Source organism: Vulpes vulpes, chromosome 8 (assembly GCF_048418805.1).
Source record: "Vulpes vulpes isolate BD-2025 chromosome 8, VulVul3, whole genome shotgun sequence".
Classification (NCBI taxonomy): Eukaryota; Metazoa; Chordata; class Mammalia; order Carnivora; family Canidae; genus Vulpes; species Vulpes vulpes.
Genome location: NC_132787.1, coordinates 40,725,869 through 40,744,905, shown reverse-complemented (window position 1 = coordinate 40,744,905; position 19,037 = coordinate 40,725,869). Strand labels below are relative to the sequence as shown.

The 19,037-nt window shown below is 44.4% G+C and overlaps 1 protein-coding gene across 2 annotated transcripts in view; it reads left to right on the top strand.

Moving 5' to 3' along the window:
• PRMT8 (protein arginine methyltransferase 8) overlaps positions 1-19,037 on the top strand; it is a 92,175-nt gene that overhangs the window by 26,123 nt on the left and 47,015 nt on the right. The window contains exons 1-2 of one of the 2 annotated variants that reach the window (XM_025995394.2): positions 10,915-10,956; positions 11,199-11,384. In XM_025995394.2, the coding sequence (XP_025851179.1) occupies positions 11,304-11,384 (81 nt within the window). In that variant the 5' untranslated portion in view covers positions 10,915-10,956; positions 11,199-11,303. Of the gene's footprint in view, positions 1-10,914; positions 10,957-11,198; positions 11,385-19,037 lie in introns of those variants that run through there. The other variant, XM_025995393.2, reaches the window with a different exon arrangement.

Genomic DNA, 19,037 nt, shown 5'->3' with positions numbered 1-19,037 from the left:
TTATTAAGATTCTAATAATTATTTTTCTCAGTTTGTTTCTTCCTGCTGTCTCTCCACCCTTTCAAGGGGAATGAAATGTCTCTACTGACATGGTGGGAAGAAGCCTCCTTCACTCTACTTTCATAATATATTTATGAAGGGCAATATCGACCCAATTGAAGTGTAAGGATACTGTAACCAACACATCTTTATTAAGCCCCAGCTCAATGCCAAGTATTAGAGGAGAAACTGTAACACATAGGATATGGTTACTGATCGGAAAGAATTTACTTCTTGGTTGTGGAAGCAACACCTGCAATTGTGAGACCATTTGTCAACAAAACAACACAGAATGTAACCAGTGGCTTTGGACTAGCAGATGCCATACGAGCTCAGAATAGAAGTAGAAGAGACCAGGTGTCAGGGGCTGGAAAAAATGACTGACTTTCCACGATGGCCATGTTCCTGAAGATAACAATGCACAATACTCAGAAAGCTCCCAGGAAGGGGAGCAGAATAGAACCTAGAGAGTGGACAATGTGGAGAGGGGGACCAGAGTCAGGCAGGCAGAAGAACAAAACACTAAGGGTAGCCAAAGCCACTGTATCTAGTGCCAGAGATGAGCCCAGAGAACATCCCAAAATAGCATAAAGGCAGAGATTCAGATTGCCACAGATGGAAGTCTCATGCTCCTTTACCACACTTTATCATTTCCTCTGAATATTTACATACTCAGCATCTTTCCATCATCACAGTAGGCTCGTGAAAGAAGGAGGACACTTAATTGTTGTCATCTGACAGTAAAGAAAACTGAAGGTAGGAAAGGTTAAATCGCTTTTGCATAGTGACCTGAATAGGACAAGAAAAAACCAAGACCTGAACCCACAGATGTTCTATTTATACGACCTCTGCCTATTACCTTCTGCCTCCGTGGATGACCCAGCCTGGGATGGGGAGCCACAAATCCAGCTCAAGTCCTACATGACGATTTGACCCAAATATGAAACTCCAGCTTAGTCCAACTCTGAGTGAGGTGTAGGCGTGAGGACATTGGCTGTGTCTTTCTGCACATGTGCCCATACAGGAAAGCAGAGAAGGAAGCCAAGTGCTTGGTGACCTCTTTCAAGTCAAAGGAGAGAAAAAGGCTCTTGTTGCTTTGGGGAGGGAAAAGGGAGGAAGTGGGGTGGGGTAGAGGGGAGTCTGCTTTTTAAGACCATTAAGGAGGAAGAGCCAGGAGCCAAGCATCCAATTAACCTGACATCTCTTGCAGCCAAATATCTGAGGATATAAGAAGAGAATTTAATATGTGGAGGCTTGCGAGAAAAGTGACTAATAGCTGGAAAACAGCCCCAGTTTATTTAAAAAATAGGTCAGGCCCAACAAATCCAATAGATTCCTTCCCAGCAGTTACTGATCCAGGAGACAGAGGGAGTGCCGTGTGGGTGCAATGCCATTTTGATTTGAAGCAGGCGCTGCTGTTGTACCACAAAGAGACAGCCAGGGGCTGATGGGAAGCACCCAGACACAGTGCACAGCTGCCGAGGACTGCCTTCGGAGGTGAGGCACATTGTGACCCCGGCAATGACAGCAAGTTTGGGACTGGCCCAAGGCCACCTAGCCTAAAGATGGCACAGCTACACACACAATTCCAGCTCTTTCACTGTGGGAGCTAAGGTGATTTCTGCAAACTATGTCTGCCTCTGGTCCAAGTGTCCGAGGCCCAGCCCTGACATTGTTTGGAGTATCACAGGCTATGCCAGGCCAGGCCAGCCCTGGGAGCTGCATTAAAGGTCAGAGAGTAATGGAGAAGGCAGGTAGCTGTCCTCAGGTCTGTCTGGACCAGGATCTCATAGGCATCACTGCGGGGGAGTTCGTTAAATGTGCAGCTTGTTGGGTCTCACCCCCACAGACTCTAACTCCGTTGGTCTGGAGTGGGGCCTGAGACCCATCCCAAGGTGGCTGATGCAGATTTTAATAGAGAAACAGGGTCCTAAATCAGAGTCCCACAGATGGTTTCCTCAGAACATTAATTTCTAGAGATGTTTATAGATCTCTCAGGAAAAAAAGGATGTCGCAGCCATAAGTTTCCTAGCAATAGACACCGTAATTCCTTTTTGAAGATCCACGATTTGTTTTCAGCAAATTAAAGCTTAAAAAGTATTGGAATTAAAGAAATCTCTTTACATTTTTCAGTATAAATATATATCAGATCATTATGTTGTACCTTAAACTTATATATTTTATGTCAATTATATCTCAATAAAGCTGGGGACAGGGAGAAAGAAACTCTCTTTAGCTTATTTGTCCAAATTTACTTGGCCATGCAACCCCTTTTCTAGGAGTATCTATTCTGTGGAAAATACAATGCAGAAAAATGTAGCTCTAGACCAGTGGAGCTCAAACTCTGTGATACATCAGAATCACATGGAGGTTTGTTGGAACAGATTGCTAAACCCTACCACAGAGATTATGATTCAGTGGTTTCTGGTAAAGGATGAGAATTTGCATTTCTTACAAGTTTCCAGGAGATGCTGCTAGTGGTGGTCTGGGGACTAGACATTGAGAACCTGTTTTAAACCCCTCGATAAGCCCTGGCTCAGGCAAGTGTCCTGCCAGGCCTCCTGGCAACATTCCCCAGTGCAAAGCATTCTTCGGGAGGAAAGTGGGAACTGAGAATAATGGGTGGCAGGACCTGAGGAAGGGGATTCCATGGAGTACAGCTTTGGAGGGAACTTGAGTCTAAAGTAGTAAAGCATGTGAAGATGGGTTCTGCCAAGATGCCAATCATAGTAAGGACACTATAAAACAGGATGATCCCAGTGGGTGACAACAGCTGGCACTCTTTGTGATATGCATCAGTGCTTGGCCTTTCCGGAGGGGGGTCTAGAAAGAGTCTATGTCCTTAAAGAGCCAACTCTAGTGAGGGATATGAGGATGATGGTTGACAAATGTACAGGCCAGAGTGCCCTGGAGGGCCATGTACAGGAAGACAATACACAGTCTTGTGGAACCAGCAGCATCCAGATGCTTCTCCCCATCCCCCAGACTTGCAAGTTTCTGACTCCCAGAGTGAGAAACCGTAAGCTGGGGCTATGTACTCTAGCATAGCACTTTGTCTGGGGAGGCTGACTTTGACATTGCTCTGCTGGGACTCATCTTCAACCCAGATGATAGGAAACATAGCTGTGGAAGAGTAGATATGAGGGTGGAACTAGGGTTTTCTTTGTCCAATGGTAGACATGAAAACTATAGTTTTGATGTGATCTTGGACAATAGGAGAGGTCCACATGCCCAACAGAGCCCTTGCTTGCCTCGCTGTTGCCTGACATTCCACCATTAGGATTTTCTCCTTTCAGTTAAAGCTCTGGTCCCTATCTCAAGGCAGACAGATGGTGCTGGAAAAGCTCACGCCAGGTGATTATCAACTATATGGACCACATGATCAGCCTTGTGTGTAAACATCAGGATGAAGAAAGGGTGTGATGAGTGTCTGAGGGTGAATGTGGGCAGGGGCCAGATGTGAGCACAGACTAGAGGAAGGCATCTGGGAAAAAAGATATGGTGAGACCTGTGGCAAGGGAGTTACTCCTCCTCCCACACCCTCCTCTGCCCACCTGGGTGGTCCACCCTTTGCAGTCACCTTTCTGTCCCCTCCATGGGACCTCAAGCCAGGCAGGCTGCTGCTGAGGACAGAAGACTCAGGTCAGAAAAAGCTCTCTTGACATTTGGAAAACAGAGCAGGATTTGGCTCCTCCAGTGGAGCCTCTTGTTCTCAGAAAAATCGTTTTTACAGCTTGGGCTGGTGCCAGTAAGAGCCATTTATAACCCAATGGGCTTGGGTTAGCTTCAGCTGCCTGGTGCAGAAAGTGCTGGCTTTTCTCTGCCCCCTGCTGCCTAACTATTCCATTATATCTCCTTTACCTCCTCCCTCCTTCCTTAAGACCTCTTTTCCCTCTCCCTAGCCCCCTCCCACCCACCCATCCCCTCTCTATTTTCTTAGAGGTTCCAGTTCTGGATTTGCCTGTGTGACCCTAGATACATTCTCTTCCTTACGTGGGCTTCAGCTCCTCCTTCTACAAACTGGAGTTTACTGTTTGCTCTCTTTTAAACTCAGTTACCTTGGAGAGGTACCCACCTCTGCCTACCTTCCTCAGGGCTCTTTCTTTTTTTCAGTCATTACCTATTGACCCTTTTTCTGCCCCCAAGCCTGAGCTTCCTATCTGGGCCAGCTTTGCCACCTTTTTCTAAGCACAGAGCTCCTAGAAGTAGCTCAATTAAGCTTGATGTGACCAAACTAAACTAACCATAGCATCAATGTCAAGGGTGTGACTTTGGTGTCTGTCTGATGGGTATCGGTTTACACCCTGGCTCCATTACTTATGAGTTCTGACTGAATTTTTTTGAACATCAATTCTTTGTAAATTTCAGTGCTTTGTTGAATTACTATGAGAATTTTATGAGATGGTGTTCTTAAAGGGCTTAGCATAGTGCCTAGCCCTCAATCAGTGTTAGGGATCACCATCATCATCATCATCATCATCTTATCATCTAACATCTACTCTTATTTTCAGTTGGAAGTGAGTTAGGTTAAAAAAAAATGCTCTCCCTGAATCTCCACACCTGCCCCACCTCCCCCTACTCTTTGAGGACCAGCTCAAACAGCATTTCTTCAGGAAGCCATCCTCCTTTTGGTCTTTGGTGTATCTTATCTCAGCATTTAGTGGAGCCTGGGCCCATCCACCCCAGCAGAATGGGGTGGGCTAGGAAGATCATAGCTGATTTGCTGGGGAGAAAAACTGTTGAAGATGCCTTGGGAAAGACCAGGCCTGGAGGCAGGTCACAGTGTCTGCAGAGTCCCAATCAGCAGTTGGCATTAAGAGTAGAAGACAAAATCACAAATCCTGACAGTGACAGGTGAGTCTCAAAAGATCAGGAAATCCAGCAACATGCTATTATGCAAATAGCAGTGCCCTGAGCCTGAGGCCTTTTGGAGGAGGTGGGAGAGCAAGGCAGGGCTGCCTGTACTCATTGCAGCACCAAGTATCCCACTGTGTCAAGGATGGAGACAATGATGCACCAGACAACAGGGCAGAGCAGGGAAGGCAGGGCTGAGTCTCTATGCTGCATAGAAGGGTGAAAATGTCTAGTGGGAAGGAACTTGTGCACAGGGAGAAAATTGGGGCTGTGATAGCCACAGCTGTTTGGAGACTGAGGGGCTGGGATTGTGCTGTTTGGCCTCCATCTCACACTGTAATCCTAACCCTTGTCTGCCCTCTCAGCCAATATATATATATACACAATATGAGTTGAAGTTTGAGGACTGCCTTTGCCCAGAGCCTCTGGTTGGCCTATGGAGGAGTCAGGGCTTCTGACTTTCCAGATAAGACCAAGTCCAAGACCCACCCCCTACATTGCTCAAGTATTTCCAGGACATAGAGGGTAGGCAGATGTGCCAAAGCCTGGGTTTTCAGAGCCCCTCCAAGAAACCTTCCATTGTGGTTGAACAAACTTTGATAGCTTTCTCAGAAACATCTGGATTCCTATACTGGTTTCTATATGCCTATGTGGGAACCTAGAGGGTTTGTATACACCTCTTTTCTTCCAAGAACCTGCACAGTGCCTTGCCACAGCTGATGTTCAGTAGGTATTGATGGAAAGAAAAGCAACACCCCAGGTAGCTGAATGCCTGGGGATCACAGGCCACTGCCATTTCCCACCCCACCCCCAGCCTCCTGGGACAAGGCACACCAATTGGCTAATGGGAAGAGTGCAAGTCTACTCTGCAAGAGGCTGAGCCAGGCTGACAGCCTTTGAGAACAGGGACTGGGCCATAGTTGCCTCTTTGTCCTTGTGATTTGACCTGTTGTTATTGAGGTGAATGAACCCCCAGTCCATTCATCCTCTAGCCTTATGAATGCAATGCATGGTACATACTTTCTAAGTTGGCAGCTGAGGAAAGAATCTCAAGGATCCCTGTGGAACAGGGAACCTTGGAATCAGAACTAAGGGGTGCAGGAGGCCCTGGGAATTCTAATTATGTATGTTGCCTGGACCAGCTAGGACTTTTTCTCTTCTTAATAGCTTTATTTTTTTTAAACATTTTATTTATTTATTTGACAGAGAGAGAGGGAGAGAGAGAGAGAGAGAGAGAATATGAATAAGCAGGGGAAAGCAGCAGGTAGAGGGAGAGAGAGAAGCAGTTTACCCACTGAGTAGGGAGCCTGATGTGTGGCTTGATCCTAGGATCCTGGGTTCATGACCTGAGACAAAGGCAGAAGCTTAACCATCTGAGCTATTTGGACACTCCTTCTTAATAGCGTCTTTAAATAGAGTCAAGATTGGAGTCAGCTTCATGGATGGAGCCTTCTTCAGTGTTAGAAGTGATTGCGCAGCTTCTTAATACAGTGTCCTTCTGGAAAAGTGAGGCTAGATAGAGGTTGTCTTTGTTTTGGTGCTGTTGAGTGGCCACTGGAGTGCAGTGCTTGTTTTGCACGTCCTCAGAGGAGGGGCAGTCAGAACTGGAGGGATGAGGACACATCCTCCCTAAGCCTCTCCCCCCAGGTCTCCTGGTGCCTCCTAGAAGCCAGAAACCTCTTCTCCCTGGTCCAGCCTCATTCCCCTCTACTTCCTTTCCTGGATGTCTCTTCCAAGGAGCCCCTTAGCCTGTCTCTGAGCAGATGGTTTCCATCCAGAGTGCCAGCCTCACCTTCTTTCCAGAGGTCTGGGATCACCTTCTTTTTCTTTTTTTTTTGCTAACATTATTAAGTTTTGCTCTTTTCAAAAGTAGTAGTATGTGTTAATGGCATACATTTTAGAAAGTAGCAACAAGCACAAGAAAGGAAAGAATTAACTGTTTACAATTCGACACCCTGTCATAATTGCCACCAATTCTGGTGACATCCTTGAGACTCCCCTCTTAACACAGGCATGAAAATATTTTAATTTTAAAAATATGATCATGCGGGGCAACCGGGTGGCCCATCAGTTTAGCACCGCCTTCGGCCCAGGGTGTGATCCTGGAGACCGGGGATCGAATCCCGCATGGGGCTCCCTACATGGAGCCTGCTTCTCCCTCTCCCTGTGTCTCTGCCTCTCTCTCTCTCTCTCTCTCTCTCTCTCATAAATAAATAAATAAATAAATAAATAAATAAATAAATAAAATTAAAAAAATGTGATCATGCTGTCTATTCTTCTCCCACTTTTTCTCCTCAACCCACAGTTTATTGTGATCATATTTTTTTTATTAAACACTCTGCCATGACATTATAAGTGGTTATATAGCATTCTGTTGCATGGATGTACCCTAGTTTACATAATTAATTTTGTTTCATGGAACCTCTAGGTTGACTCCTATTTTTACGTTGTCTGCCATGATTCTTTCCTCAGGATGAATTCTAAAAAAAGTAATTACTGGGTTTAAAGATTTGTGCTTTTAAAGACTTTTAATGCATTTTTATCAAACTGCCTTCCAGAAAAAATCCTTGTTAGAACTATATACAAGTACCTCTTTTTCTGTAGCCCTTACAAATGCAGTGTGTTCATAGTTGTGGGAGGAGTCAGGCTTATTTGGTAATTAAAAATGATAATTTTTGTTATAATTTGAAGCTATCTGGTTTCCAGAGGCCAAATATTTTTGCCACACATTCATTTGCCATTTGTGTTTATCTTCATGTGAATTGACCATAAGATCCTTTGTCCAATGCTAAGTGGGGGATGCTTGCTTTCCTCTCATTGATTTATAAGAGCTTTCTGCATATTAAGGATATTCACTTTTATCCATCTATGTTAGAAATGGACGTCTCAGTTTATCATTTGCCTTTCAATTCTATTTATGTTATTTGTTGACTGAGATTGCACTACTTTCTGTTTGCTAGACATCTTTTCTTATATGACTCAGTGATATTTCAAACTTCACAAATCCAAGTGGAAATTCATTATTCCCTCCTCTCACCCCACCTGCTCATCCTGCTGACTTGCTTATTCCTATTAATATCAGCACAGTTTTCCTGGTCATCCAGGCTTAAAGTGTTGAGGTCATCTTGGGTTCCAATCTTTTTCTTTTCCCCTATATCCTGTTTGTTGCCAACCCGTAGGCAATCTCTATGGAGATTTGATTTCTACAGTTTCTCTGGCAGGTGGGCCACAATGTAGTTCTGTAATTCTCTGGCAGGAGAATGGTAGTTCCTGTTCTCTATTTCTTGACTGGACCTTGGAAATGGCCTCATAAGTTCATACCTTGTTTCCCCAACCCCAGTCCCTTGACTTGTTATTTCTCCTCCTTGCCCCTCCTGCACATCACCACCACATTAATCTTCCTAAAACAGAGCTCAAGCATGGGACTCTGGTTACAAACCACCAACAGCTCCCCATTGTCTTGTATTTAATTACAACCTTTTAGCCTGGCCTTAATTTCCATTCAGTGGAATCTCCCACTATCTGGGCCAAGTTACTCCTCAAACAAGCTCACAGCTTTCCTGCCTGCCCCTTTACCTTGTTGCTCCAGCCATCCCCTCATAGAATTCCCTCCCACCATTTCCACCTACTAAAAATCCATTCAGAAAGCTCCCCACCTACCCCACTGCCAGCTGTCTCAAGCTTTTCTGATTCTTTAAAGGGCTTTCTCTTTGAAACCTCCAGAACAATTTGCTTGAGCTTCTCTTGTAAAACAAATCCTATTCCATCATCCAAGTAGAGACTTTTAAGGTTTACATTCCTACCAGTAAGGAAAGTCCTTTGAGGGCACTCTTCTATGTCTCCATTCTTCCACAGTACCTGCACAGTGCCTTGACACAGCTGATGTTCAGTAGATATTGGTGGAATGAAAAGCAACACCCTAGGTAGCTGAACACCTGGACATCATGGGCCACAGCCATTTCGTACCCTACTCCCAGCCTCCTGGGACAGGACACACTTAATTAGCTAATGGGCAGAGTGTTAGTCCCCTCTGCAAGAGGCTGAGCCAGACTAACAGCCTTTGGGACCAGGGACTGGGCCACAGTCACCTCTTTGTCTTCATGGTTTGACTTGTGGTTATTGAGGTGAATGGCCCCCTAAATCCACTTATCCCTTTGCCTCATGATTGCAATGCATGGTACATGGTAGATACTTTGTAAGTTGGCAGCTGAGAAAAGAATCTCAGGGACATTGTAAGAAAGAAACCTTGGAATCAGATTGAATGGCAGCTAAGGGGTGCAGGAGGCTTCTGTGACCCTGACTATGCATGCTGCCTGACTTTTTCTCCCTTTAATATATTTAAATAGAGTCAAGATTGGGGTCAGCTTTATGCATGGAGCCTTCTTTAGCTTTAGAGGTGACTCTGCAGCCAGCATGGGAGTATGCAATTGACACAGTCTATTTTTAGCCTCCCAGAGACCGTGACCAACATCCCAAGCTGAGGGTGGGCACACCTGCTGCATTCTAATAAGGCAGCCCCAATTGCCTCTGCCAGCCAGCCAGGATCTCGCCGACCTTAAATCTGATGTTGCTAAACTGGGAAGTCTGCTTATTTCCCAGAGGCTGTAGCCTAGATACACCAGGAAAATGGGACCATCACACTCTCCTGAGCTCCGTCCCCTCTAGCCCAGGACACAGGGCAGTCTGGGGGCTGTACACACAGCACAATGGAGAGATGGAATCGCTTGGGGTTCTCGATCTTGCTCTGTCCTAGGGCTTCCCTATTTGCCTTGTTGGGAAGGAGGTTAATAAGTCTGAGCTGATTCAGCTTACAAATGAGAAAATAGAGGCATGAAACAGAGACATGTTTATATAATTGGAATAATCATGATAATGATAATAATAATATTAGGGCTTACTATTGCCAGGTGCTGTTCTAAATGCTTCACATATATGTACTCACCCAAACTTCTGGACTGCTCTCTCAGAGAGAGGTTTGATTATGAAGTCTATTTTATGGAGGGGGGAGACTGAGACACATGATGAGAAATGATTTCTGAAGGTCATTTGTCAGCGACTAAGTAGCAGGGTTGTGTTTCAAAGCCAGGCAGTGTGGCCTCAGGATTTACACTTTACACCGTAACACCTGCCTTTCAATATCTATTTCTAATTTTACTAGAGGCAGATGGATCCAGGAGTCCCGAAGGACTGGATAATACTGCTTCTCTATATTTAAAATTTCTTCCCTGCTTTGAGGCTTCTACTGTGCTGCGCACACCTGGATTCCTATGCTCTGGGGAAAGAAATTTCTTCTCCTGGGATGACTACATGTCTGCAGTCAAGCCGAACTTTTTGGGCCACAAAACTCTCTGAACTTCCTCTCCTTCTCCCTCCTCTTTTAGCCTGTGAAGGAGGAGGGGCTGTCCAGTGGCGGGCAGCAGTAGTGGGGTGTAGAGAGGGGCAGGATTAGGAACTCAGAAAGAGCAGTGCTTGATCAGGTGCAGGCAGGAGGCCACACCATCAGCGTGAGTATTCAAAGTTCAGAGTAAACTTCTGCCGAAGTTCCGAGTACAGTTCACAGAAATCAGTAGGGAAGACAACAGGTATGAGGCCCCAGAACCTAAGAGGCCTACATTTGGGGGGATAAGTGCTGCCTGCTAGAGAGAAGCCCAGGAACTCAATCTTCCTAAGGGTGCAGGTGGGATTCAGTTTAACAAATACCTATTATGTGCTAGGCCCTTTTTTAAGCACTTCACAAACCAACTATCTGATCCTCAGGATGACTCTAGGACGTTGGAATCATTTTATTCCCATTTGAGGGATGGTGAAAGCAAGGCACTGAGTGGTTAATAATTTTGCCCAAGGTTGGTTGCATAGCTCCTAAGTGGCAGAGCTTGGGTTCCAGTTTTGGCAGACTGGCTCTGGAATCTATACTCCAGCCACCATGCTATGTGATGCTATACATCTCTTCCTTTTCTATAGTGAATAGTGTTCACTATTTGCCTATAAGTTCACTATTTACCTATTGTCTTCATTTAACAGATATGGAAACTGAGGTCTAGACTGGCTCAGATCACCTGACTAGTAAGTGATAGAATTGGGTTAAATTGAAGTCTTTTTGGCTCCTCAGTAGCATGGCACCTCTCCACAAATCAGTCATCAGTCGGCATGCCAAAAAGCTGGAAGAGTCCATCTGCCCCTTAGGAGTGACTGCTGTGGCCGACTGGAGCCTCAGGGCTCAGGGAAGGGAAGGAAGGAGGGGCATCATCTCAGAGGGCAGGACCTTGTTGCAGCTGTTGACACTAAGTCCCTTCTCTTCCCCTCAGGTGAGCAGTTCCCCCCCGCAACCCCCTCAACCCGTCGTCCCACCCAAGCCTGTGCAATGTGTCCATCATGTGTCCACTCAACCCAGCTGCCCAGGACGGGGTAAGATGTCCAAGCTGCTGAACCCAGAGGAGATGACCTCGAGAGATTATTATTTCGACTCCTATGCCCACTTTGGGATCCATGAGGTAAACCATGTTGAGCTTGGCCCTGCTGTTTCACCGCTGTTTTCTGAGGCAGCATAATGTGTTCAACTGTCTACTGTCATAAAGTGGGGTTTCCCAGTGTTCCAAGGCCCCTGGCCCTCCCTGCCTCCTGTGAGTCTCTCTGGGAGAAGGTCAGGGCCAGGCTCACAGCAGGTGAGTAGCTGGAAGCATATGTCTGTGTGTTTCCCAGCCAGACAGCAAGGAGCCTTAGGGTTTCTTTGTTTTATGGTCCAACACCTGTGTCTCTTCTTGACCCTAAGTCCAGGTGATCCAGGTGGACCAGGTGTCTTTGCTGTAGGTGCCTGCTCGAGGAGCTCAGATGCTTTGTAGCTTGAGTCCTGAGGCCGAGGACACCTTCCAGAGGCCATGCTGTCTGGTCTTCAGGGAGGCATGAACATGAACCCTTAGGTCCTAGGCCAATGAGCACCTCCAGGGGAAGAAATGCAGCAAGCCCCCTCAATGACCTGGCCCAAGTCTGCCACCCTGATAGATTCTCAGGAAGTTCTTATGTCTAAATAATTGTCTTGTACCATAGCAGGGAAGATTTATGTTCATTGTAGAACAGAACAGAGCTTCCCTACAGCCAGGAAAACTCCACCCCCATCACCTCCAGCATTTTCTCCAGTCACCCAGATTGGGGAATGCTTCCTCATTAGCTGGGTGCTTACGCAATGCCAGGCACTGCTCTAAGCACATTATATGTATCATTCTACTAAATCCTCCTAAGAACCATATGAAGAAAGTATTTCTATTATCCCCTCACAGTATGAAGAAATATTGAAAAAAGGAACAAAGCCTTTCTGGCTTTGCAAATGCATTTTCAAAATAAGTCTCAAAGTTCCCCCTTTCAATTAGCTGCTTCTGTAAACCCTTCCTGTAACAGACTGGTGACACTGTCACTGCCAGAAGAGTTTTAAAAAATAATAGCCAGCGCTTTTTTCCCGTTTGGTTTTTTGAGTGCTTACATGCTGGGTGTCATTCCAAGATTTTACATGATTGGCTCATTTATTCCTCAGGTCAACCGTATGAAGTTGGTCTTAATATTATTTTGTCCCCAATTTTATTTGTAATTATTTGTTTTTAAACAAGGCAAATCTGTATTATTTAGTAATTACTCTTTTTGTTTCTGTTTTGATTTCATATATTTCTTTTTCTAAAAAAGCATATGGTCCCCTATGCCATACACCCACCTATATAGAAGTAATACAAATTTATTATAATGAACTTATGGAATACAAGATTATTTGTTCCCACTTTTTACATGAGGATGTGAGATTATAAGAATGCAGATCAACTTTAATTCATTGCTTCTTTTGCACACAAGGTCACACGCTAATAAACGGCAGAGCTAGGAATGAAACCTTCACATTTGGGGCCCAGGGCTCCATTCCTAACTACCATGCCATATAGACTTTAAACCAGGTCTTTCTTTCTTTCTGGAAACGTTGACTGTGTTCCTGCTTGTTCCTTTGCAATTCTATACGGAGATAGAGAGTGAAGGAAGGATCCCTCAGTTAATTCTAGACTCGAGGGCTCATTCACTCCCAGGAGACTCAAGGTTTGATCCCCCAAGAACTACTATCCACATAAAAGTGTTAGGCCTGGATCTGCTGGGGAAGAAGGTAAGGTCCTGTATTTGTTCTGGGGGTCCTGGCCCAAGAGGGCCTGGGCAGCTGGGCTTGCTGCTTGTTCTTGGTGGCTCAGATGTCATCTTACTGCAGATAACTGATCTAACTGTACCTTTCCTGATCCTGCTCTCCATGGGAGTGGGTGCTGGGGTGAGGTGATGCACTGAGCCTTGTCTTGGGCCTGTAAGAGGTTCTGGGAGGCAGAAAGGACATCTTCAAGAACTCATCCTGTCCCTAATTAGAGGACACATCATCCATGTGACAAATTTGAAGAGGCATGTGGTTCTGGGCACCTATTTCAAGGTAGATTCCTAGGAAGAGATGCTAATTTCCCCTGAAATGCCTCCCCTCGCGCTTGCCTGAAGTCACTCCTCAAAAAACCAACCAATCATGATGCCTATCCTTCCCTAGTCTTTAAGCTCCACTCCCCCAATGGAGCCTCCTGTGATTGACCCCTGGGACACCTCCCTCTGAATGACTAAGTTCCTGCTGGTCCACATCTTTGGCTCCTACGATGTGCTCTTCTGTGCTATGATTAACCTCTATAATTCCCAGGACTTGGTTCCGCCACCTCTAACCCTAACCCAGGGCTTGACACCTGGCTGATTTGTAAAGGTTTGTTGACATGGCTGCTAATCTGATCACTTAGGTGATGCCTGGTCAACACGTGACTCGGCATCTGGGAGGGTGTGGTCTCTAGTGGAGGAAGAAGCCAAGAGCCATCAGATAAATACTGGACCAGCTTCCCTCCATTTTATGTTCTGATAGAAAATCCAAGCTTGTACATGAACATATATAAATTATAGTGCAGATTAAACTAATAAACATGGAGCAAATTATCCTCCAGTCACACATAACATTTCTCTCCTTAGTAACCTGCCCTGGAATAGTTTTAGTAACACTTTGCACCTGGAAGTACTTCTGATCACCTAGCTTAAATCACTCCTGCTACTGTAGGCCATCTATCGCTAGATCTAGCTTTTGGGGAAATGCATAGGTCTTCAGTGTAGAGGTGGCTACCTAGTCTTCCTGCACCCTTGAGGTTTCCTTCAACCCTATTTGGTCTCCAAGATCATCTGGTATAAAAAAAGTTAGGAGGGCATGTGGATAGACTCTGAACACTGTTTTTTGCAGAGACAGGGCCTGCTCATTTCTCATTATCAAACACCAGCAATCTCCATTCTGTGCCAGACAGCTTGCGGCAATGCCTTTGCCTCCTCAGTCTGGACAAGACCCATACCTCACCATCCAGAGCTGAGCTGGCCATTTGACAGTCTTGTCCCACCATTAACAAAATGCTTACAGGGGCAAGCAGCAGCATCACCAACTTGCTGATTAATAGTGATCAGTGAATGTTTAGGAAACATGGTGAGGGATGGTTTTGGTTTTATTAGTCTGTAAATACAAACAAGAAGTGTTGAGTTTGAGGGATGGCACTGCTGGGGGCTGGAGAGCACAGTAAGAGGTGATTCTGGACACTTCTATTCTTCTATCCTGTGGCCAAGACCATGGTGTTGTTACAAGGCAATTCTGAGCGAATGGAGTCTTGAATAGGAGAGGAAAGGACAGATGAGTGCTTACTGAGGCTTCTGCTCAGAGGGGAGGAGGCCAGATCCATGACCTCCCAAATCCCAGCTGTGAATTCCAAGTGTCTTTGACAGTTGGTCCCTGGGCTTGGTTCCTCAGCAGCCAGAAGAATCCCTGCCAGTGGGGCCATGTTCCCAGCCCCCCAGTCCTGGCCACCCATCTCACTCCCAGCTAGCTCTCTTCTTGACAATCTTGCTGCAGGTTCTTTTGAAATAGATTCTTCAGGGCCTCATTTCCCAGCAATTAGTCAATGTGCTGTCATGTGTTTAATAGGCAGGGAAGCTGGGAGACAAAGGCATCCACAGCTGGGGGCTGGGAATTGTTTTCAACAAAGAGTGACATACTCTTGTCTGAAATGTCTGGAGACTTATTTGGCTTTTCTCTACTAGGGATGCTTAAAGTAGGGAGGGAGGGAGGGAGGGGAGAGAGCTTCTCTTTTGGTGAGGAGCTGGGGAAGCCTTGCTAAGTCACAACTCTTCTCCCAGAACTTACACCTTTGGACCTAACTCCTGTGGTCTGGAGCCTTAGAGGAAAGAAGGGGTCAAAGAAATAACAGAAGGCATTGAATTAAAAACGGGCATCGGGAGCTCCCCTTTAGCAACAACAGAATCTGTGGAGGCACCGGGCCAATCTAATTTCATCAAGACAGGTAGTAAAGACTTCCAACTATGGCTATGGCTGACATATCTCCAAAAACTTTGCCACTATTTTGCCTCCATTCCTCAGTTATTTGCTCACCTTCAACTGTTTTCTTGCATGGATGAAAATAGTGACAGTTGTCACAAAGAGCCAGAGCTAACGTTTTTTGTAACACTACATTTATTTAATCATCACTGGAACTCTATGAAGTAGGTACTATTATCAGTCCATTTTCCAGAAGGTGAAATAGACACACAGAGGCTAAATGATACTCTGGGTTAAAGACCTCAAAAGTATGGGAGCTGTGATTTGAAAAATACAGGTGAATCAATTTCTAAAACTGATAACAATAGCAAACCAGCAACCCTCTGTATTGATTTTCTCAAGCAATAAAATGATATCTGGAATAGCCATCATAATTGGAATCACCACCTGATTATGTTTATGATAATCTATGGTCATTCTCCAAGATCCATCTCTGTCTTCTCACAGGCAAACAGGCCACTTGAATGGGGACGTGGGTGTCCTGGAATTAGTGTCAGTTCAGAATGAGTGTCCAACAATCCTCAAAAATGTGTTTATTTTCTTTTCTCCCATATAGTCACACAGTAATGTGGTAATGGCTGCAGGTCCTCTTGGTGAAGACTGGAAGAAAAATGAACAATCCATTTTTGGAAACATAACAGGGTTTTCTTTACAGAACATGGCTTTTCCTTCATCAAGGGGTCTGGCTCTGTTAAACTGGCTCACATCTAGGAATCAACTGAGCAGCATGACTCTCGATTTCGTGATTCAACTAGATCTCTGTTCAGTATACTTATAATTTTTCTGTGTAAACAGATCAAGTAAGAATTCAGTATGCTTCCCAGCTATTTCTTTTCTAGAGACTCTACGATCTCTTTTCTAGAGACCTATGGCCGACACCAAGTCTGCAAGTCAGACTGTTCTAAATACCGCTCTGGCTCCCAACACCTTTGCAGTAACCACATCCACCTAATATATGGTGATGAAGTGCTATGATTTGACCTGTGCCTCTGCAGAATCCCAGTTTGATATTACTTCCATTGCACTTAGGGATCTCAGTTTGATGGCAGCAGTTCCCACTGTAATTTCTGACCTATAGAGAAGAGCAACCACAGAGCTCTTCAAGGATGCTGGGCTCCCTTTGCACACTTACTTTTCACAGCCGTGGTGAAAGGTCTGTTCTCTGATATTGGTGAGTAGTTCTCACATGACGAATGTGCTCCAACATTCCAATCTTCTAAGTCTTTGGATACCTTTGTCTTCAGCATACCAAGGAAGTTCTAGCATTTCAACTTCATTTAGTGGGGGTTAACCTTGGGTCCATGTTTCAGCTACCCAACCAAACCAACTGTTAGAGGCCTTCTAAGCCTCTAAGAAAAAAGTGAATCCAGAAGCTCTGCTTAGTAAGCCCATATCAATAAACTTGGCCTCATCCAACTTTACATTCCTTCCATGCTAATACCTCATCCCCATACATATTCCCCAGGATTCGATCTACATAAATGGGAAATATCCTGTAGTCCTTGTGATGTGACTGCTTATGAGTCATATTTTATACCTCACCCTTTGGGGTCTGTTTGAGTTGAATCTAGTTACAGGTCTAGCAGCAAAGAAAGCAGGGTTAGGTCCTGAGGAGAATCAGCAGTACTTTCAAGCAACTATCTCAATGGAGGCCAATATGATTCTTCAGGAAAAGGAAAACTAAATCCCTCAGGCAGGGGTAGAAGATGCTTCTACTGGCAAAGAAGATTCTGTAATTTAGGAACTTGAGGTCCCACCTTCATCATATGTTACCTATATGTTTCCATGCCAATTTTCAAGATCCTGTTTTTTCTCAACAGATGCCTCAACTTTAACAAAAGAGGCCTTACAAGGATGGTAGCGCAATTTGTGTAGTAATTCAGGCATTTGCAAAGCTAGACTTTGGATTTGGTTTTTGGAAAGCCTGACCCTATACCTACAGGAAATGTTTTTGTTTGTATGTTTGTTTTCTCCAGAGAAATCAAAGAAGCTTTTGGGTCTATATGCAGATCTTGAGCTGGGAATTTAAATTCCTAAGGTTATTTTCTTTCTCCAAGTTCTTTAGAATAGTGGTAGCAACCAACCAAGTAATCCACCCATTATACTTCTTGTGTTGACTAAAATATTCTAAGGCAGCAAATACTTGATCATCCAAATCTGGTTTTCCATAGATACTTTATTAAAAGTAACTAAAGTAATATTTGACTCCTTTGCCATTTCATGCTACTAACTACCAATGTCCTCCTTATGAATAGCAATAGAGTCATTAGAGCCTTTAATTCTAATCAGATTCCAGAAAACTCAAAATCAATTCAGGGAATATATCCTTATATTCTCAGTATCAAATTCTGTATCAGTCAGAGTTCAACCATGAAAGTAGATTCAGTAGAATGGATATATAGATATAACCGTACAGAGAATTAGCTTATGTAATTGTGTAAGGCTGTTGTCTCCATGTCTGATACCGGAGCTTGAAGTCCACAGGGCAGGTAGTCAGAAAGGAATATGAATGTAAAATATTGGGGGATCAGGAGTAGCTAGAACCAATAAGCACAAGCTTGAACCCTATGTGGACAGACTGGAAGACATGCTCATTCTATTGCCTTTGACTTTGGTGGTAAGCATATCCTATAGAGGCTGGGTGTTTCACCATGGAGCTAAACATACATAACCAGCCCAGGAGACAGAGAAACAGAAGAAGGCCCAGCTGCCGCTTCATGCCAACAAAGTGAGTCAACATATTGTCAATGACAGGTGGGCACATTGTCAATGACAGGAAAGATTCCTGCCTCCTTTTTACCTTCCAAATCTCACAAGAATCTCCTCTGTGACCCACTTTAACTGGTAACATAGTAGAAAGAGAATTCTGGGAAATGTGCATAGCCTGGCCAAGGTGACACATTACAAAGCTTAAAAAACATGAAGCAAAGTCTATAGAAATAGAAGGAGAAAAATACAAATCCCTAACTATGGTTAAATTTTTAAAAATACTTCTCTTTTGATAATTGATAGAACAAATATACAAAAGATTAGTAAAATGTGGAAATTTGAATGATACAACCAAATAACCTGACCTAATAGGCTTTTGCAAATATTGGCTCCCCAAAGTAAAAGAATAGACATTCCTTTTAAGAACACATTGAAATATTCACTAAGCTAGATCATATGCCAGGCCATAAACAAACCTCAATACATTCCAAAAGACTGAAATCATGCAGACTATGTGATTTTGATCATAATGAAATTAAAAGTAGAAACCAAAACCAATAAATTATGTAGAAAATCTCTAAATATTTGGAAATTAAGCAGCACTGAAACAGGGTCAGAGAAGAAATAACAAGAGAAATTAGAAAATATTGCACACTGAATGATAGTGAAAACACAATGCTGTGAGCTGAATGTTTGGGTCTCTCTCAGTATTCATATATTGAAATCTTAACTCCCAATATATTGGTATCAGAAGGTAAGGCCTTGGGGAGGTTAGTAGGTCACGAAAGTGGAACCCTCACGAACGGGATTAGTATCCTAAGAGGAGACATGACACAAGAGTCCCAATAAGTGAAAGAAGGCAAGAGAGTGAGGTCAGAGTCAGAGAGAGAGATTTAAAGACAATGGAGATGTAACATCTGTTACAGTGATGCAGTTGCTGGCTTTGAAGGTGCAAGGAGCCATGAGCCAAGGAATGCAGGTAGCGTCAAGGAGCTGTAAAAGGCAAGGGGATGGATTTTGTATGAGA